Genomic DNA, 22,055 nt, shown 5'->3' with positions numbered 1-22,055 from the left:
AGCAAGCAGAGATGGTGAGTTCCGATGGCTTCAAGAGTCAGGCAGGTTCTATTTATGTGTGAAGTAGCTGAGTGTAATGAGCGAGGGTGACAAGCACTGTGAAGAATGGAAGATAACATGCTCTGAAGGATGCTAACTAAGCCAGTTTGATTAGAACTCAAACAAAATGCCTCACCAATTTGGTATATAGGGCAACAATTTAAAAACTGAGATTTCTGAGTCATACTGGTTCTCTACCATGATGCCTTTTCTCATTTAGTTTTTTAAATAGGCAGTACGTTCAAATGGTTCAAAATTCAAAAATTATGAAGGAGTATTCTGTGAAATCTTCTTCTTGTTCCCATGACCTAATACTTCCAATGGCAAGCAAGGTAATTAGTACCTTCAATATCTTTTCAGAGCTTTTATGCATATATAAGCAAATTTTTATATACATATAAAATGTTTCTCTATATGAGATTAATATATACACCCATAATATTTTTTTAAGAAAACAGCTTACCAAAGTATAAACGTCTCGGATACACAGAATTCCACATTTAGCTATTGTTATGAGCCACAATCCATGTGAAGACAGATAGAGCATTCCAGGTCCATACTGTCTGCTTTGTACTTTTTTGTATGGTTTAAGAATGTAGATACCCATATGTTCCTGCCAATCAAAGAAAATAACCACATTATAGAAAAGATCAGGTAAGCAGCACCTTTGGGTTTGCAGATGTACATGCCTGTTGTACATTGTCATTGTAAATAAACTGATATGCGATAAAGTGGGCACCTGCGTTTGCATCATGTTTCCCATTTTTGCAAATAAAAGTTTGTTTCTGCCAACTAAGTCAAGTCTTCTTTATTTGTTTACTTGCCATTAAAAATCCTAGCCTACACTGATAATCTTTACTTTTACTAATCATTTCATATATCTTCATGCTTAAGTCAATATTCCCCATATGTTTCATGCATTCCCACCTCCAAGCCTCTGCACATGTCCTTCCTTTTGTCTAGAATGCCCTTCTCTGCTCCATCCCCACCAGTCCTGCCCTGCCTCCCTATATGAGCGCTGCCCACCAAAATTGTATGCAATATCTCTCCATGTTTAAATCTGACTTATTTTTCAAAGTCCAGATCAAATATTGATTCCTTCATGAAACTTTTCTTGAATCTCTCTTGTCACTAATCATTTCTTCCTTCTCTGAATTTCTATGTCTAATCCTGGCTACTCTGGCAAAGAAGAGCTTTGACTGAAGAATTTAGAGGAAGGAAGGTAGACCTTATCAAAGTGGGTAGACAGACATCAAGGGAAACTGACAGGTCAACGGGCAGAAAGCAGGAGGGTACTGGGCCATTATGTGCAGCAGGAGGTGACACAATGCATGAGATGTCTGAAGACAGTGTAATGAAAAAATGCCAGAAACGCAGTTTAATTATTTTTTGCAATTTTGGTTATGGCTTAGATACAAAGTTCCACTGCAAATCAAATCATCTACCTTGTAGCCCTTGGCTTATGTAGAATAGATTTCCTAATGCTAGGTTGTTTTTTAAGGCATTAAACTAATATTGTATCATCTGCATGTTTATCTGACAAAGATGATGTATGTGGCACAAGTATCAGGTTGCTCAAATATACTGTATGATGGATTAACAAATAACACTATATACCTAGCTCAAGGGAATTATATTAATATAATGAAGGCATTTGTTAACTGAACTATTCTGTTAACGTGGTCAAGAGGATCACATCTAATCAGTACAATGTGTCAATCTTGATTGCTAAGACAAATGAGAGCACACTTAAGTGTTGACATACTTCTTTAGGAAGAAGGTAGCTACAGATGTATGGCACTTGACTACAGAAGCCATATATTTGTTTACTTTGAAAGTCCAAGACTGCAGAGGACAGAGTGTGCTCCAACTCATACAGGTACTTATGAATGATTTCATCCTTCAGCCTTCCTCTTTCATCAGCAAAAATTGTGGAAACTATTAGATTTGGAAAAAGAAGAGAAATCACTTGCACCATATATTAGTTTTGGTTTTTTAAAATTATGAACAATTATGAAAAGCAGAATAAAATTTAAATGCTCAATTAATATTGCGGAAGCTAGTAGGTGATAAAAATGATTTAAAAACACTTGTCTCCCTAGAAATACTTTGAGTATTAAATGACTGATAGTGGGTAAAATATTTCTGTAATGCCTTGATGAAATTTTAATCAATTAACTTAGAGACATAATAAAAGAAACCCATGGTGGTACAGAGACTCTTATAAAAACGTAAAAGTACTTTGAGGTTGTCAGCTCTCTTCTGCTCTATAATTATATATTTGCAAAACTGCCAACCAGATATATTTGTCATTAAAACAAGGAAAGAGTATCTATTTTCTCATACCTTTTTATCCAGAAAACTTTATAATTTTGTCAGTGAAGGGAACTACACTGTAATCTATCTGAATTTAACCATGTCTATTCAAAGCTACAAAACAAGAGACATCACAAAAATAACAAATCAATTTGATGTGTCCGTTCATCCTATCTCTTTTCCTATGGTAATAAAGCAGACTCATGAGTCAGGAAGCCCAAAGGAAAAGTCCACACTTCAAACTGTTTAGCATGTTGGTTTTACTCTGTAAAGGTAGACAAAAGGTAGCCATTTTACCTCATCACATGCCAAGAGAAAAATAAAACAAACCCAAAAAACAATAACAATGATGTATCTGGGCTGAGGAGCAGAATTGGTTGCTTGTGTTTTCTTTACCTTGTGGCAGTAACGTAGGCAGTGTGAACATCTCCAACCTGCTTCTCCCTGCTTCCGGAAGCGAGGAAAGCACCATCACTTCCACTATGTCTGTTTCTGAAAGAGACACTGTGGATATCTGTAAAATGTCTTTGGCCACTTCTGAAAGCAAACAGAAATCAACACCACAAGTGGTCATTGATAAGTTTAAAGAATCTTTTACCTTTCCAATTAAGATATCACCTGTGGACTTGCCTTCACTAAATCTTTAGAATCAAATTATTTGCTGGATATTTAAAGTGACCTTTAAACATAAGTTACAGGGACATTTTTGATGAATGGATGAGGGATTCTCCTGATTAGATGTCTAGACCAGCAGATTCAAACCAGCCCAGTCTGTCTGGGTTTCTTTCCCAGTCAGGGTGGCCCAAGAGTGTATCATCTCCAACCCCTATCCCTCCAAACCAGCACCTGCATGCGCTGGTCCCCAGAAGTCCACTCCAGCCAGGTTACCTGCTCCTAAGATTGGTTAAACTCAGGCATTGGCCTTCTTTGCATCTGTGCCCAAGGACTGTGGGTGTGGTGGAAACATGTGACTTTATGAGCTTGCTCCACTAGAAAGCCAGCTGATCTAACCTCTGCAAGGTGTGCCAGGCCTGGAGCCCACCTTGGATTTGTTCCAGATTCACTCTTCCACTCTTCATGGGACTGTGCTGCAGGTGCCCACTTTCTCAGGCCCTTCCCCAGGCGGTCGGCCGATGACCTTCTGTCTTCCTTAACAAGGAAGACCAAAGACATCTACATAAACTCAACCTCAACTTTCTTATCCTGAGACTCACATTTTCCCCCTGTCTGTTTCCATTTTCTCCCTTCATTTCCCAACATTGTTGTAGGAGCAAAATGTAATCCCTTCCTGTCTGTGATTTTGAGCCCATTCCTCCAATCTCCTATTAGACTGTACATTATCAATCACCTCTTAGCTTCTTGTGTCCCTTATGGTTCCTTTTATTCAGCCCTCATGACTCCCCTGTCTTCAAATAAGAACCTTACTCCAACTCTGCTGTCCCACAACAGTTACCATCTGATTCTCTTTTCTCTACCGCAAACTTCTTAAAATAGGTTTAGCACTTTCTGACTTAATTTTCTTACCTCTATTCCCTCCCTAACCTTCTTCATTCCAAAGAAGTAGCTCTCTCAGGGATCACCTGCTGACTGGCAAATATATGAGAGCCTGTCCCAGCCCTCACCCTACCCATACTTCAGTGTCAGCCTGTATTTTCATCCACCTTCCTTCTTTAGGCTGTTTCTGGAGAGGATGACTCCCAGTTCTCTTATTACTCTGGCCCAGCCTCAGTTTTCTTCACTGCCTCATCTTCCTCTGTCCACAGCTTCCATATAAAATGTGGACCAGGGTTCTATTCCCAGTTTCTTCCATCCCACCCTCTGGCCAAACAGATACATTAAAAAATGGGGCCAGGAACAGTGGCTTATGTCTGTAATCCCAACACCTTGGGAGGCTGAGGTGGGAGGATCGCTTGACTCCAGGAGATCAAGACCAGTGTGAGCAACACAAGGAGACATTTTATCTACTAAAAAAGAAAAAAAGAAAAAAAAAGTAAACAAAAACAAAACAGAAAACAAGCCAGGCTTTGGGGCACAAGCCTGTAGTCCCAGCTACTCAGGAGGCTGAAGCAGCAGGATTGCCTGAGCCTAGGAGTTCAAGGCTATAGTGAGCTATGATTGCACCACTGAACTCCAGCCTGGGTGACAGAGTAAGACTCTAGAAAATAAAATAAAATAAATGAAACGGAATATTTAGGCAGGATATACATCCACTCTGAGGTCAGCCACAGGCCCTACCACACTCAGTGCCATCTAATTTGCATATTTAGTTACCTCTTTTGCCCCGTTAAGCATCTACGTTTACTTCTACTCTTTTGAGCTATGTCATCAGCTTCCATGATTTCAAGATCAGAATTCTATCATTAAGCTTTGAACTACATATCCTGATTTCCAAACTTATGCTAAATATGCCCAAATGAAGAGTTTGTTGGCTTCAAACCTATGGAACTCATCAGCTCAACCTATTCCTCAACCTCTAAAACTTTGTTCTTCAACTAATGACATCGCAAACTTCCAGTACTCAGGCTAGAAATTCTGGGGTCATCGCTGATCCCTTCCTTTCGCATCAAATACCAAGTCCTACCCATTCCATCACTCATGGTTGTGCCCTCTTTTCTCTTTCCATAACTGCAGCATGAGTTTGTGTATTGTGGATAAGAGCACACGCTCTGAAACTGGACTTTCTTAATTTGGCTCTGCCACTAACTAGATGTGTGGCCTTGAACAAGTACTTAGCCTTGCTGTGCCTCAATTGCCTCATCTGAAGGGATAACAGTAGTATCAATTTCATGAAAGTTGTCTAAGAATTCAATGGGTGGAGACATGCAGAGGGCTTAGAATACTGGCTACCACATAGTCAGGCATTCCTCAATAAGTGTTGGCTGTTGTTATGATTATGACTATTATCATCTCTTGCCTTGGCTAATATTATAGCTTCCAATCTCATCTTTTTAATTTCTTTCTTTTGCCTTTCTACTCCATCCTTCAAACTGGTATCAGAGTCAGTCTCTAAAAACCAAGTCAAATCATGCCAGCTCCATCTTGAAACCATTGACGATGGCTCATTAACCACAGAACAATTCCAGACTCTTTGGAATGATATTCAATGTCCTTCCTCTTTCAGACTTCATTGCCATAGTCATCTTCTAGTGAACTCTTCCATTTACCTGTTATACCAGACTTTTTTTTTTTTCCATTCCAAGTACCTTTGTTTGGGTTATTTTTTGAGCAGGAATACTAATATGTCCTATTCCACACCTATGAAAATCCTTTAAACCCACTACTCTAAGCCCTTGGAAAACTCTCCTCCAATCCTCCACATCCCCTGACCAGTGCCCACCTTCACCTCCACTCCTCTCCTCACACCTGGCAGAATGAATTGCTGCTGTATCTGAGCCTACGCACCATTCTGCATTTTCCTCCTCTACTAAATTGTCTCCTTAATATTTTCATCCCCCTACAAGGCCTAGGTTTGGCATTTTGCACCTAGTAGGCACTCACTAATTTTTATAAGTCAATGATAAACAAATTTAAAAATTTAGGGGTGAGACTTGGCAAAGTGTGAGGAGCAAAAAAAAAAAAAAAAAATTTAAGGAGAATTTAAAAAAAACTGTGTGTGTGGGGGAAACACATATACAATTGGCATGTAAAGCCAGAGAGAAAACAAAGAGAAAATTCTTTATTAGAGATAAAATATTAAAAAATATTTTTGAGAGAAATCAACCCAACTTCTCTGTATGTTAATATTAGAAATGTTTAGCCATTTCATTAATTTATTCAATAATTGATTCAAGAAAATTTGTTTAGCATCAACTATGTACCAAGCAGATAACTCTAATATTTCAAATACATCAAAACATAATGTGAGAATTCTCCTAAGTAACTTTAGTTATTTAAAAGTTACTCTTTCAGAAAATATGCCATAAATAATTGTTTCAATATAACTCCATTTTCATAACCTTAAATTCTTTGAAATAAAAAATTTTAAATGTTTTAAATTAATATATTTTAAATTAATCAGCATTCTATGTTGTACCTGTGAATCCAATAATCCGAAATGACCTTGAGGAGCTGGCACAGATAATAAAGACTTTTCCTTCTGATGTTCCAACTAACAGAAATATTCCTCGCTGATCATAACTAGAAAAGAAGAAATCTGATGATCAAATCCCAATTGTTTCACCAGCTAGATGGTGAACAAGTTTAGTGAATGGCCACAGAGATATATTCAAAGCCAGTCATTTTTACAGTTTGTGATTTTTAATATTCTCTGACCTTATAAAAGTGGAGTGATTACATGTAGATATAATCATTGTACTTTAGGCCAATGCTATTTCCAAATTGCAACTTTAATAAATACAGTCAAGAAGATTCAGTAAAGATGGGCAGTTGGTTCATCATAAGTGAATGAAACATGTTGGTAGAGCTTTCTTGATGTTTCAAGTGCAAATAAGCAATTCTCAAATTAGTGGTGGGTGTGACATTTCATTACCCTGTGACTGGTACCTGGCAGTGGGAGGAAGAATGTAGTGAAAAATGTCTACAACTTTATCAAATTAGAAAAAGTGGGAAGACGCAAATTAGAATAAGATGATCTGAGAAAGGAAAGGCACAAAAAATGACGGTGCAGAAGGGCAGGGGGTAAGGAGGTTATCCCTCCTTCCCCACTGAGCTAGGGTGGTGGAGCTGGGCAGTCCACAGTGGCAGGACCAGCTCCCAAGTGCGCTAGCTGTGTAATGTGTAATCTTGGACAATGCTTCTCTTCACCTCTCTCACCCTGAATTCCCTAATTTGTCTAATAGGGATAAGAATAACATCTCTCTGATTGGTGTTTTGAGGATCACATTCTACAAGCTACAGTGATCTCAAGCTGTAAAGCAGAATACAAATGTCTGTTCTTATTAATACCTAATAATATAATAAATTAAAAACACTAATAATGATAGCAACTACAAGTCCAAATCTAATGTCTCTATATTGTCATCTTAAAAGTATTGTTTCTAAAGTTTTGAAATACTCTAAATGTTCATTAATATACTGTTTTTTAAAAATGACAGTATATTCATATAATGGAATACTATGTGGCTATAAAAATAATAAGGCTGGTCTTTATGTGTGGATATAAAACATTCTCCAAGATATACCATTAAGTGAAAAAAGAAATGAGGCACTGTACATAGTTTTCTCATTTTAAGAGCAAAGGCAGTGACTCTGGAGCCCAACGACCTGGGTTCAAATCCCAACATTTGCCATTCACTAGCTGTGTACTATTGAGCAAGTTATTTAAAATCTTCGTGCCTCATCTTCCTCACCTGTCAAATAGAGAAAATAAGAGTGTTTACCTCATGGAGTTAAATACAGCAGAAGTGCCTGGCACACTATACATACTTGATGGCCATCGATACAAATAAAAAGAAGTGCTTATTATGTTTTGCTTGTTCATGGATAAAACATCTCAGGAGACATGAGAAGTTGGTACCAGGCTGCCTGCAAGGACAGACCTGGGTATGGGGGGTACTTTACTTCACAGCCCTCTGTACCTTTTGAGTGTTGAACTGAGTGAATATATTAACATTCAAAACAAATGAAACATGTAAAACTTAAAATTAAAAGAAGGGATGGCTTCACTAGAATTTTCAACAGACGGTGACACAGAGCCGCTCCTGGAAGCAGAAGGGACTTACGTGACATGCTGCACGGACGATTCCGAGAGAAAGGCTTTGTCCACGACCTGAGGGGATTCCTTATCATATACGCTGATGAAGTAGACAGAACCACCCTCCGTGCCCACGGCTGCAGAGAGGGAGGATGGACAGCAAGCCAGAACTGTCGCCTGTTTAAAATAAACCCCAGATGCGTATCTCCATTGTGCCTGCTCTCCTGCATGTAAGAATGCTATTATACAATGTATTTGAAAAGGCTACAGGATGAGAAGAGTGGCAAGTGTTGTGTGGTGGGTTCTGTCAAATTATAGCCTCAATGTTCCTGAGCTGATCAACTGCATAAGACGGCACAGGAATCTGTACATCTTATTCTTTTATCCTAAAATTAGAGTAATACAAATTATAGAGAGATTTCTTGAAATTTAAATCATGGCTTCATTTTTATCTCTAAATGATGATGAAATAATTATGCCAACAATCTATCTAAGTGATTGTGAAACACTTAGACCAGTAATAGTGAAAAATAAAACAAAAAAAGGTAAAAGAAATTCTTAGCATCTTGTAAACATTTTAAAATATTTATTTATTAGCGATGGAGTCTTGCTCTGTCTTGAACTACTGGAGTGATCCTCCTGCGTCAGCCTGCCTAGTCGCTGGGATTACAAGATCAAACCACCACACCTGGCTTTTAAAACATTTTTATAGATCCTGAGATGCTGGTATGACTAAGGAAGACTTAAGAAAATAACTATATCACTGGAAGATGTATTCAGTCACCAAAGAAATGCATGACAGATTCCCACTTATCTCACAATGATTTATACAGAATATGATGTCTAAGAGAATAAATTGACTTTCATAATACTATAGAAATTAGTATTCTTTCTCTATAAATACTTTGTAGATTGTTTTGAATAAAATCATGGAACTTAGGGCTGAAAAAGAATGTAAGAGATCATTTTGCAAAATAGAAAACGCAGGCCAAGCAAGTCCAGCAGCTTACCCAAGGATCCCATATGTGGCGACAAACTTCAGAAGAAGCACCCAGGTGTCCTGCCTCATTAGAATGCACACAGTCTCCCAACTGAGTGGGCTTTTTGTAAAATTGAAAACCTTTATGGGAAGTGTGTGTGTGTGTGTGTGTGTGTGTTCCCAAAATAAAAATAATCAGCTGAAATTCTCCTTCATTCCAGGGCAATGGTGTGCTAGTCTGAAAATGTACAGTAAGGTCCAGAGGAGTCTTATGTACCCTTGCAGGTACCATCAGGAGACGCTGCTAGTGTCCAGGTATCTTGACACTGTGGTGCTGGACTGGGATCCCCCAGGACCACTGCCTGAAGGAAGGCAACACAGTCCCAGACACAGGCAGAGAGACCTGGCATCAGCATTACTGTATCTGTATCAATTCTCTGTAGGGTAATGGTACCTGTATCCCTCGTTGCCCAAGAGGAACAAGGTATATCCTGATTATATGGGCCCCTGGGTGGTTGTTAAATGTTTGTATGCCTCTAATGTGTGAAAGGACATGTGATTAAATGCACTTGTAAGATCTCTCCTAGTTTACTATTTCTAATAGAAATGAATACATATAACCCTTTGTCACAGAGATTATGGAGTCTTTTCATATTTCAAGTTTCTCAGTAAGAAATTTTATCTTTACTTTTGTGGGAGAGTTTTATTTATCACACTGAATTATCTATCTTTTGCATCTTATGTAAAATATGATGCTTAGTCTTCTATAATTGAGATTTTAGTTTTATAAAAGGGAAGGATTGAAACTCCCTACCTAATACCAAGATCCATTTCTCAACTAGAACTGTGTAATGCAGCAAATAATACTACTTTTTTTAAAAAGACAGCATTACCATTGTTTCTTGGTCCTTTTGAAATGTTATTTTATGCAAAATGCACTGTGAACATGGCAGAAATAATGGTATCACATTGTGGTAGGTGCTGCAGGCAGTGTGGTTTGCAATTCAGCATCCATATGCCCTCCTTCTGGAAAATCTCTTGAATATTCACTGAGAAACTATCCTTCCCCTATTTTCAGGGACAAGTGGAATGAATCTAACTCCCATTTCCAGGGCTGAGTTGGTGCATTAATTAGGCACTTAATTGCATTTCTCATCCCCTGTGCATATGATTAGTTCACAGATGTTATTAAGACATTAGAAGACATTTACTGAACCTTCTGGAAAGAAGAAGCATCTTTGTTCTTCCTCCCCCTACAGTAGGAATTTTTCTTCCCTCTCTGACAGTATGATGTGAGGTTGGCACCTGTGGTATCTGGGTGTACCTCAGTGAGGCCTAAGATGAAACTAAAGGCATAGTGTGGAGACAGAAAGACAAGGTCCTTAGTATATCATTTAAACTGATGGACTGAGGCACACATGGGGCCAGACAAGTTCTGTACTTTATAGTTGATTGTGCCAATAACACTCACTTTTTAATTTTTGGCTTAAGCTGGTTAGAGTGGCAACTTTCTTTCATTTCTAAATGATTCCCATTAAATGGGACCATTTAACCAGTTATGGCCAAAGGGATATTTCGTTTCTGAGAAAAAGCACTTACTTGCTGATTCAGGAGCACCCCCTCTCCCTCCAAAAGACCTTTCAGCACTCTCTTCCTCTCCTGCACACAGCACAGAGGAAGTATTCTTTGATGGAGCCCCCATCAGCCTGGCTCCCTGAGAGACTGTGCAAGAGGGACCCCTGCCAATCCACAGTGAACTTACGACATGAGTAAGATATAAACTACTGGGGTTTCAAAAACAACTGCCGCCACAGAAAACCTACTGCTTTCTATAACCAATATGGTTCTATCTTGTTTTCTATAACCAATGCTATGGTTCCACTCTTGGGGCTGTGGCATATACTTTACACTCAGGGATTACTCTAAACCTAGAAGGCAAAAATGCAGTGAGGCTTCTGTAACAAGTATTTCTACAGACTATTGATGTGTGACTATGAAAAGGTAGATTGGATTAGAATTCAATATATTTTTAAAACTCCATTTATCAAGTATACTTACTGGGGTATTCAGATAAATCTTGCTTACACAAGAACAATCCTCCAGCCACCAAACACAAATTTCCCCTGAATGTGTAAGTGTCTGTAACAAAAAGAAAAACAAAAACTCTACATGGAAAATAAGACTTTCCTATGGAAGCATGTTCTGCCTCCCTTTCCAGTGTGTCGATGATTTAGTATAAAATTTCATTTTATTTATGTGGATTATAAATACTTATTTTATCATTTCAATGCCAATGCTTCATTTCTGAACAAATATTAACTATTATCTTTAATGCAATTTAAGTAATACATAATAACTAATTAGTATTAGAAAAGTAAAATAAAGATTTTTCATGTAACATATTAAAAAGTTGCTTATAAAAATCAGTAAAACTATTGCCTAATGAACAAATGTAGAAATAGGAAGCTATACATTGTTCCTTTTTAAATTACTAGAATTTATTTTTTTAGAGCAGTTTTAGGATTACAGAAAAACTGAGCAGAAAGCACAGAGAGTTCTCCTTCCCCTTCCCCTCCACACACCTACTACCCTACTATTAACATCTTGCATTAGTGTGGTACATTTGTTACAACTGATGAGCCAATACTGACATATTATTATTGACTCCTTAGACTGAATTAATGTATTGCACATGGCAACTATTTCATTTTCAACCTCAAGTGGTGCTGGTGCATTACACAGAAAAAAGATACTAAATAAATACTAACAGTTTACTCAGTGCTGACGACTCATTAGCAATGAACGTGTTTTAAAATGTGTTAAAGCCTGGCTTGCAGAGCTTGGGTGGTGAAAACCAAAAGATGGCTCCTAAGATCTCAATTGTGTTGGTTGTTTTCAGAAGATGATATTATGAAGTCACAATACGAGGGTATCATTCTAACTGGGGGGTAGATTTGAGGATGGAAGTGTCTAGCATCTCCACCACAGCCTTCAAGGACAGCCTCTGCCTCCTATTCACATTGCTTTGCCCATGAACTTTCAAAGTTACCCAATAACATATAAATAGGGATTTAAATCTCAGAACATCATCATATCTTTAGTCCTACTGTGACACAGTAAAATATTCTTTACCATGAAGTGTTGGGTTCCAGGTGTGATAAAGTCAACTGCCTGAAATTTCCCATCACAAGCATCTAGGACTTTATTTAAGGTTGGCTCCTCACCAAAAGTGTAGATATAAACAGATCCCTGATAAATATACAAAAGGAAAGAAACATATTGTAATTGTTGTGTATATAGTTCAACAAATATTTATTAAATGCCTACTGTAACCAAGGCACTGTGTGGAAACAGATGATGGGAAATCACAGATCAACTCAGTAAGACCTTGACCCTGAAGGCCTTAAAATCTAGACACTTGATTTGTTTGTTTGTTTATTGATTGGTTGATTCATTCATTCATTCACTTATTTATCATTTTATTTTAATTAATTAATTTTTCGAGACAAAGTCTTGCTATTGTTGCCCAGGTTGGAGTGCAATGGCACAATCTCAGCTCACTGCAACTCCCACCTCCCAGGTTTAAGCGATTCTCCTGCCTCAGCCTCCTGAGTAGCTGGGATTACAGGCATGCACCACCATGCCCGGCTAATTTTGTATGCTTACTAGAGACAGGGTTTCAACATGTTGGTTAGGCTGGTTTCAAACTCCTGACCTCAGGTGATCCGCACGCCTCGGCCTCCCAAAGTGCTGGGATGATAGGCGCAAGCCACCATGCCTGGCCTCATCATTTTAAATAACCATAAGACTTTCTTCTTCAATTCCAGACATTCGTGTTTTGGTTTGTTTTGTTGTTGTTGTTTTTGTTTTGTGACTGAGTCTCCCTCTGTTGCCCAGGCTGGAGTGCAATGGCGGGATCTTGGCTCACTGCAACCAACCTCTGCCTCCTGGGTTCAAGAGATTCTCTTGCCTCAGCCTCCTGAGTAGCTGGGATTCCAGGTACCTGCCACCACACTTGGCTAATTTTTGTATTTTTACTAAAGACAGGGTTTCACCATGTTGGCCAGGCCGGTCTCAAACTCCTGACCTCAAGTAATCCACCCTCCTCGACCTCCCAAAGTGCTGGGATTATAGGCATGAGCCACCACACCTGGTCTCCCAGACATTCATTTTTTTAATTTACAAAACATAATAAAACATTTTTTCCTGTTTCAAAAATAATATCTATTTATGTAGAAAATTTGGAAAATGTGGAAAACCCAAAAAGTTGTTAAGATGTACTAAATCGCCGGGCGCGGTGGCTCAAGCCTGTAATCCCAGCACTTTGGGAGGCTGAGACGGGCGGATCACGAGGTCAGGAGATCGAGACCATCCTGGCTAACACGGTGAAACCCCGTCTCTACTTAAAATACAAAAAAATTAGCCGGGCGAGGTGGCGGCGCCTGTAGTCCCAGCTACTCGGGAGGCTGAGGCAGGAGAATGGCACGAACCCGGGAGGCGGAGCTTGCAGTGAGCGGAGATCGCGCCACTGTACTCCAGCCTGGGTGACAGAGCGAGACTCCGTCTCAAAAAAAAAAAAAAAAAAAAAAAAAAAAAAAAAAAAAGATGTACTAAATCCTACCACATGCTAAATATAATGGAAAGAACATTAAACATTTAAACAAGCCTTTGTAGAAATAGTTGAGGTATGGCTGAAGCTGTCACTTCATGCTTATTATTTTCAGCTCTCAAACTCACCTCTAAAAAAAATCTATTCTGTAATGAATGCATCTCTACCAAGTAGCTGGTAATATAATATGGTCATTTAACCAGCAATAAGAAGTCTGCTTTCAGTTAATCACAAGTTCTTCACGTTTACTTGAGTTAAACATAAATATTTCTGGTCTCATTTATCTAAAAAAATATGACTTTATAGGAGTTCAAAATTTGGTAGGTATTTACAAATTTTATCTTTCTGTCATTTCTTCAATAAATATTAAGTGGATACACAATGCCAGTCACTGCTTTAGATGCTGGGGTTATAGCAGAGGATAAAACAAAATCCCCTGCCCTCACGGAGCTTACCTTCTGCTGGCAGATTTAGATGATAAATAATATAACCAAATAAAACATACTGCAAGTTAGACAGTGATAATTGTAAGAAGAAAAAGAAAATATAACAGAGGAGAACATTATATAGCAAAATAAGAGGGTGAAATTTTAAAGTGTGTGTTTAAGAAAGACTTCAGTGAGAAGGTGTGGCAGGCCAGATCTCACTAACAGCTGAACAGGCAGGCCTCCATGACAACTATTTCAGCAATGGCTGAGTGATTAAGTTAAATATTAAAAGCTAATAGAGCCAGTGCCCTTATACAAATGCTTGAATGTAACAAAACCCCACCAAGAGTTTTGCCTAGGCCTTTCCTGGGCCTTGAAGCATGACAAGATAACGAAGATTCCTTGTACATATTTTAAGTATTTATATATTCCCGATAAATTTAATATTTTGTTATTCTGAAATAAGCCCATTTATCTTTAGTAATGATTTTTACCTCAAAGCCTATTTTGTCTAATATTAATATATTTCCACTGGTTTTCTTTGGGTTAATGTTTACATATCTTTTTCCGTCTTTTCATATCTGGGTTTAAACATAGGTTTTAATTTATGCTTTTTGTTTATCTCAGTTGTTTTGCATTTCATTTTCTTTCTCTTTTTTACCTTGTTTTGGGTTAAACTTTTTTATTTAACATTTTACTTTCTCTAGTTTGGAAATTTCGTCTACTGTTCCTATTGTTTTAGTGGTTACCTTTGAAGTTGTAACATGTATACCTAATTTATCAACATCAAAGTTACTTAAAAGCTTTATTCTCCTCCTGGGTCACGTGGGATCCTTGGAATACTTTGTTCTATATATCCTGCTCCCCCGCTTCCCCCAACTTATAGTATTGTCATTTGGGATTTTAGTTCAATATTATTTTTAAACCTACTTCCACATTTTTTTTTCCTGCTGTTGTATGCAGTGTTCATTTACTGTACATCTTCTACAATGCGTCATTCTCTACCCATTACTACTGCTCTTTGTTTTTGTTGCATCACACACCTTACATCTGGGATAATTTTCCTCTGCCGGAAGTAAATTCTTCAGAATTTTCTCCAGTGATAGTCAGCTGCTGACACACTCTTAACTTTGGAGTGTCTAAAATGTCTTTTTTTACCCACATACTGAAAAGATGTTTTCATTGGGTATAGAATTCTAGGTGGTAATTACTTTTTTTCATTACATCAGGGGTCATCAACCTTTTTCTATAAATAGACTGATGGTAAATATGTTAGGCTTTGCAAACCATGTAGTCTCTGCCACAACTATTTAATGCTGCCATTGTGGTATGAAAGAAGCCATAAACAATACATAAGTGGGTGTGGCTATGTTCCAATAAAATCTAATTTGAAAAACATGCAGCAGGCTAGTTTTGCCCCATGGAGCTACAGTTTGCTGACCCCTGCAACACATTGAAGGTATTATTCCACTATTTCTTACTTACATTATTGCCACAGAGAAGTCAGCTATTAGTCTAATTGAAATTCCTTAGAAGTAATCTGTCTTTTCTCTGACTGCTTTGAAAATTTTCTCTTTGGTTTTCAACAGTTTCACTTTGGTAAGTCTAAGTGTGGATATCATTTTATGTATTCTGTTTGGGATTCACTGGATCTCTTAAATCTATAAATTCATGTCTTTAACCAATTCTGGAAAATCCCCAGTCAGTATCTCTTTAATTATTGCCTCTGTCCCACTTTCTCCTCTCTGGACTCTAATCAAACATACGTTAGATCTTTTCACTGTATTGTTCTTATATCTTATGTTCCCTTCTGTATTTTCTACCCTTTTGCTTTTCTAGGTGACATTCTGAATAACTTCTTCTGATCCATCTTCGAATTCATTTATTCTCTCTTTGGTTATGTCCAACATTTTGTCAGACATGTTCATTTAATTTTTACTTTGCTAGTATATTTTTCTTCTTTAGAAGTTCTATTTGGGTCTTTCCTCCTTCTTTTATGGTATCTTTTTCCTAGTTTCCTGTTCTCCATAGATATTTTCAGTTAGTCATTTATTTATTAAAACATAAGTTAGCACAGTTTTTTTTTTTAAAAAAAAACTTCTGGGCCGGGCGCGGTGGCTCAAGCCTGTAATCCCAGCACTTTGGGAGGCCGAGGCGGGTGGATCATGAGGTCAGGAGATCGAGACCATCCTGGCTAACATGGTGAAACCCCGTCTCTACTAAAAATACAAAAAACTAGCTGGGCGTGGTGGCGGGCGCCTGTAGTCCCAGCTACTCGGAGGCTGAGGCAGGAGAATGGCGTGAACCTGGGAGGCGGAGCTTGCAGTGAGCCGAGATCGCGCCACTGCACTCCAGCCTGGGTGACACAGCGCGAGACTCCGTCTCAAAAAAAAAAAAAAAACTTCTGTTAATTATCAGAAACAAAAGTCTGTCCATATTTAAATTTAGTTTTCTTTTAGGCAGAAAATCATTGAATTTTATTTGTAATTCATGTAAAATTATTGTATAACAATATAAATATCTGCTAATTTTGATGCCTGAAGATCATTCCATTAATTAGGAATCTTCCTAGCAGTATAATTGAAGAAAATGTTTGTTTTAATCTTGCAATAATTAATTTTTCTTCTTCTCTTATAGAACCCACATTGTCTTTGGAGAACAACCTATGCCCCAATCTCAGTTCTCATTTAAGTCAGTTGACTCTACCCAGCATCCAAGGCTATGCATGTGACTTAGGCCTGGCCAGTCAGAGCTTAGGATTCCTATGGTACAAGTGACTGACCCAGGGGAAGACACGTGATTCAGTTAGTCCACTGAGTCTATATTCCAAGACTTTTTCTCTAGCTGGTATCTTTCCACCAGGGACATCAAGCAGGCAGAAATATAAGCTAGAGCTGCATATAACTCTTAACACCACAAGGGGAGAGTCAGCATGGAAATGGAGGCAGCAGAGAGGAAACAGAGCCAAGAGATGGAAATAAACAAGGCTTGGTGGCATCATGGCAGCTCTTGTATTCAGATTCACTCCTTGCCCTTTCAGTTACATGCACAAAAATAAACCAATAGCTCTTTGTAATTTAAACCTTTTAAACTGGGTAGTTTTTCATTTACAACCTAGAGTCTTGACTAGTGGAGTACCACTGTGTAGCACACTCTGCTCCTCATTCCTGTCATGTAATGATGATAATAATATCATCTGAAAATCACATATCAAGAAATTACCATCCAACATACCTTGTCTGTTTGAATCAGCAACATTGTATAATTGGGAGAAAATGTCATATGTTCTACAGGTCTTTCAATCTCAAGAAAATCCTTGATCATGTAACTTCCATCTTTAATAATAAAAGAATACACAAAGCCATCCTAGAGATGAGTGAGATAAATGTAGAAAATCAGTCTTAGTCAATGCATAGTATACTTGACTCATCAGACAAGTTAAGGCTTATTGATTACTTCTACTGTTTATTTGGAGTCATCATCTATGTTTGCATAGATGCACTGTCCTCTCATCTTTATTTAGACGACTTTTAACTATGTTCCCTGGTCAAGCTTCAGTTTGATCTCTTTTGTGATACATTTTTCAATTACCTAAAACTTTACTGATATCTCCTTTTTTGAGTTTCTCTAGTATCCCTCTTCTTACTACATTCTTCACTACACAGGCGGTAGGAAAAATGAAGTAGAGTTTGTGTGGCTTGTATATAGCAGTTTCTTTGCTTGAAAGGACACTAGCCTTCCTGTATGCTCTTTCATCATTATTATGTGCATTTCTTATCTCCCTAAATGACCCAAGGGTAGGGAGTGTGCCTTTTATTCCCTTTGAATCCTCTTTTTCTCTTCCTCACACAGTAGTAGAACATAGCAAGGATCCAATATAAATGGGCTAGTTGATTGGTTGGTTTTGAATAGATTTAGGTTAACTTTATTATTCTCAAGAGAAATTTGAGTTATTTTTACAATAGTGAAAACACTTGGAGGAAATTTACTTATCATTTTCTAGATTAGACATCTCATAATTAAGAGCGGGGACTTCAGGTGGCTGGGTTCAAATGCCTGGGCCCTGGAAGGGAAAGCAGGCAAGGTGCTTTTTTTGAGCTCATCTTTATTCTCCATCACTCACCAGAGCAAATGCTATAATCATTCCCTTAAAGGGGGTTAAACAAACATCAAGGGTGGTCTTGAAGAGGACAAGAGTCATAAAAGCCCACAAATGCAGACTAAATGGAGGAGGAGGGGATAGTCCACTGCAAGGTTGGGGGAGCTAAGTGTAGGTGTATGTGCTCCAGATGGCTTCCTGAGGGTAGAATGTCTCTCACCCTGAGGTCACTGCCTAGCTACCCTCAAAGTCCTGCAGATGTCATCTGTGTCAGTGAAACGGACTATGCTAACATCTGGGATAGTTACAACTAGACCTGGATTTTGGTATAGGTCAGTTCCACACCTTAGCATTGTTTACATTGATTATAATGGCATGGAAAAACATGGTCTTGGCCGGGCACGGTGGCTCAAGCCTGTAATCCCAGCACTTTGGGAGGCCGAAGGGGGCGGATCACGAGGTCAGGAGATCGAGACCATCCTGGCTAAAACGGTGAAACCCCGTCTCTACTAAAAATACAAAAATTAGCTGGGCGTGGTGGCAGGCGCCTGTAGTCCCAGCTACTCTGAAGGCTGAGGCAGGAGAATGGCACGAACCCAGGAGGCGGAGCTTGCAGTAAGCAGAGATTGCGCCACTGCACTCCAGCCAGAGAGACAGTGTGAGACTCCGTCTCAAAAAAAAAAAAAAAAAAAGAAAAGAAAAGAAACAGAAAAAGAAAAACATGGTCTGACACCTTTTATTACTTACTGAGACTGAGTTCTAATAAATGACAGCAAAGACTTTGGAGTTTAACACACCTATGTTCAAGCCCTAACTCTTCCAATTACTTGCTGGTGAACTCTGTAAGATTAGATTCCTTGTCTGTTAAAGGAGGATGTCAATAGATTCTATTCGATAAGGTTGTTGTAAGGACCTATAAGATAATACAAGTAAAGTGCTTAGCTTGGTGCCTGGCACAAAGTAAGCACCAAGGAAATGGAGGCTATTAATACTGATTTAAATATCAACAATAACATTATGATACATGTAAGCTAAATGGGCATTCACCAGAGTCCAAGCTGCAGCTTAGACAAAGGGTTCCAAATTCGTGTCTGATAACCTAATACATTAAGTGTAGAAACGAACATGGAATTGGGTTATAGATATTAGGTAGTTTTTCATTGCAGAAGGGCAATGGATTTTTAAATTCTATTTGTGTTTGTTTGCAGTAATATATGGTAGTTCATTATATTGTTCCCTCTATTTTGTATAGATTTGAAGTTATTCAAAATAAATCTTTTTTAATAGTACCCAAAGAGGAAACCATTTTAATTAATAATGTGACAGATCTGACATCCTAAAATATGGCTCATAATAGTAAATGGCAACACATTGGAATTGTGAATTTTCTTTAAACCAATTAATTTTGAGAAAAAAATACATTACAATTCCAGAAGCCAGCACGCCCTCCTTCTGATACACCAAGGTTACTGGACTGATAAAATTTCTTCTGACTTTTGGAAAAGAAAAACAAGGTAAAGCAGGTGACACATAATTAAAAGTACAATGTAACAATGAATAATAAAAGCTGCTTTTACTGATGTAAATCATATAAGTTGTTTTTGAATTCTCTATCATCAGATCTATGTAACTAACATAGATGCTAGATTAGAGAGAGGAGCAAGGCTGGAGGGTACAGTAGGAGTAAAGGGAAGAGAGAAAGGGAGTAGGGAGGGAAGTCAAACCTCATGGCCTCAGTTTTACAGGGAAAGTGAGTCAGAGAAAAGGAAAAAAAGGCAGATGAGGGACACTGCAATGGGGAAAACTTGCTGGAGGGGGTGGTATTGGAGCTGGGAACTGGCAGATTCAGAGACAATAAGTGCCAAGGGAATGGGCTAGAGGCATGTCTGTGAAATGGTGAGAATAAACGACTGGCTCAGAAAACTCATACTAGGGCATAGTTGGAAATAATACCAATGGAATAGGTAGGATCACATTAGAGAGAGCATGAAATCAAGGCAGTGCAGTTCTTGAGCTGGGTGTTAAAAGTGGCCTTCAAAAAGGCAATTTGACAGAGATAAGCTGCCTGGTTTGGGTCAGATGTATATTAAGGTCAGTGAAGTCCATCCTAAGGTTGTTACAGAAATCAAGGTGTGAAATAGTAAGAGCAATGGAAATAGAGAATGCTTTGGACAGGTTTGAGGAGCTTGCCCTGGCAAGGCCCCCTCCTCCCAGGGTCTACGTCTACTGCTCAATGAGTAGACAGTGGCTCCTGTGACCCAGGCCCAACCATGGCCACAGCTGATGGGGTCAGGAATAGACACTATATCTAAGGCAGAATAGATCAGGTTCTCTTTCAAATTCTAGCTGAGCAATATGGCAGGGTGTGGTGGCTCCTGCCTGTAATCCCTGCACTTTGGGAGGCCAAGGTAGGCAGATCACTTGAGGTCAGGAGTTCAAGATCAGCCTGGCCAACATGACAAAACCCCACCTCTACTAAAAATACAAAAATTAGCCGGGCGTGGTAGTGTGTGCCTATAATTCCAGGTACTTGGGAGGCTGAAGCATGAGATGGCTTGAACCTGGGAGGCAGAGGTTGCAGTGAGCCAAGATTGCGCCACTGCACTCTAGCCTGGGTGACAGAATGAGACTCTGTCTAAAAAAACACACAAAAAAACAACACTTCTAACTGAGCAATAGAAAGGTAATTTTCAAGATGGCTTTTGGGCTTAAGAGATGATCAGCCTGGAGAAAAGGGTTGGGATAGGGGGCAGGAAAGTGTATGATTAGCAGACTAAGCAGAATGGGCATATGTATAGAAACAGATACAGCACAGTAGCCAAGAACTTGGACTCTGAGGTCTTATTGCCTGGGTTCAGGTGTCAGCTCCACAGTTTATGTGGACTGGGCCGTGTTTCCTAACATATCTCTTCTGTATCATGGAGATTAATGTGTCTCCCCTTATAATGTTGTTCTGAGGATTACATGAAATATGCATATAAAGGGATGGTAGAATGCCAAGAGCATAGTAACAGCCAGGGGATTAAGAAGAAGGGGGAATCAAAGATGTCTCCAGGCAAGAGAAATACAGGGAAAACCAACAAAACCAACACCCATGGCTATACGGGAATATGAATCAGGACAGTTTCTCACCCAGTGGTGATTCCTCTTCTATCTTATTAAGCACAGTCACTTTCAAGGTGTCTCCATTAATCATTAAAAGATGACCCTCTTCACAGCCAATGTACAAGTCACTTGTTGGAGTCCAGCAATGCATAGTCGGGTGAAGCAAAGGATATAGATCATCTTTAGGCTTCAGGGAGAGAATAAAACCTTGTGTTAAGAAAACATCATGGCTAAGAGCCTAAGAAATGCCCACCAGAACAACTGACAGAAAGGAACCATCCCTAACCCCACAGACACAGAAAACATAGGAACATTGAGCATTCATCATAATAATTTTTTTTAAAGGACAGATTGACTTTAATTTATTATTTGTATATTTCATGCCCTCATAGCCTTAGATAGTTAGAAAATAAATAGTTGGGTAACAATCTGGTCACCCAGTGGATCAAGAAAAAGGAAAATCACCTTTCCCACTCCAAAAAATTAAACTGCAGCTGAATAATGACACTTTTGTGGTGTCTGATTGAGATTTGACTCACAAGGAAAAGAGTTATTCACTGTTATCACCATTATTGAAAAGTTTCCTGAGTTTTTTTTTATGACATCTAACCTTAGAATATAAATCACAAAAAGACAGACTTATCTGCAATGAAAATAGGATCAAAATATTAAACAAAACAACAACAACAAAACACCATTTGCACAATACCAATGAATCTGTGCGTATAAAACAAAATGTGAAGATTAAAATTGGAAATTTTCTGGCCTTGGTATGTTAAACTAGTATTGTATGTGGCTTTTTTTCTTTAAGACAAACCTCGGTTTGT

The 22,055-nt window shown here is 38.5% G+C and overlaps 1 protein-coding gene across 6 annotated transcripts in view; it reads right to left on the bottom strand.

Annotated features, from left to right (window-relative positions):
- Positions 1 to 22,055, bottom strand: part of CFAP43 (cilia and flagella associated protein 43) — a 108,630-nt gene that overhangs the window by 55,832 nt on the left and 30,743 nt on the right. For all 6 annotated transcript variants that reach the window (XR_651926.3, XM_009215317.3, XM_009215316.3 and 3 more), the window contains exons 6-15: positions 21,256 to 21,415; positions 19,549 to 19,616; positions 17,259 to 17,390; positions 12,120 to 12,236; positions 11,046 to 11,126; positions 8,037 to 8,185; positions 6,389 to 6,492; positions 2,752 to 2,892; positions 1,805 to 1,977; positions 503 to 652 (exon numbers count right to left, since the gene is read on the bottom strand). Coding sequence is in view for 5 of the 6 variants with exons in the window: in XM_009215317.3 (XP_009213581.2) it covers positions 503 to 652; positions 1,805 to 1,977; positions 2,752 to 2,892; positions 6,389 to 6,492; positions 8,037 to 8,185; positions 11,046 to 11,126; positions 12,120 to 12,236; positions 17,259 to 17,390; positions 19,549 to 19,616; positions 21,256 to 21,415 (1,275 nt within the window). In the remaining variant the exon portion in view is untranslated. The remainder of the gene's footprint in view (positions 1 to 502; positions 653 to 1,804; positions 1,978 to 2,751; positions 2,893 to 6,388; positions 6,493 to 8,036; positions 8,186 to 11,045; positions 11,127 to 12,119; positions 12,237 to 17,258; positions 17,391 to 19,548; positions 19,617 to 21,255; positions 21,416 to 22,055) is intronic.

This window comes from Papio anubis, chromosome 11, assembly GCF_008728515.1.
Source record: "Papio anubis isolate 15944 chromosome 11, Panubis1.0, whole genome shotgun sequence".
Classification (NCBI taxonomy): Eukaryota; Metazoa; Chordata; class Mammalia; order Primates; family Cercopithecidae; genus Papio; species Papio anubis.
This window is presented reverse-complemented; position numbering and strand designations above follow the sequence as displayed.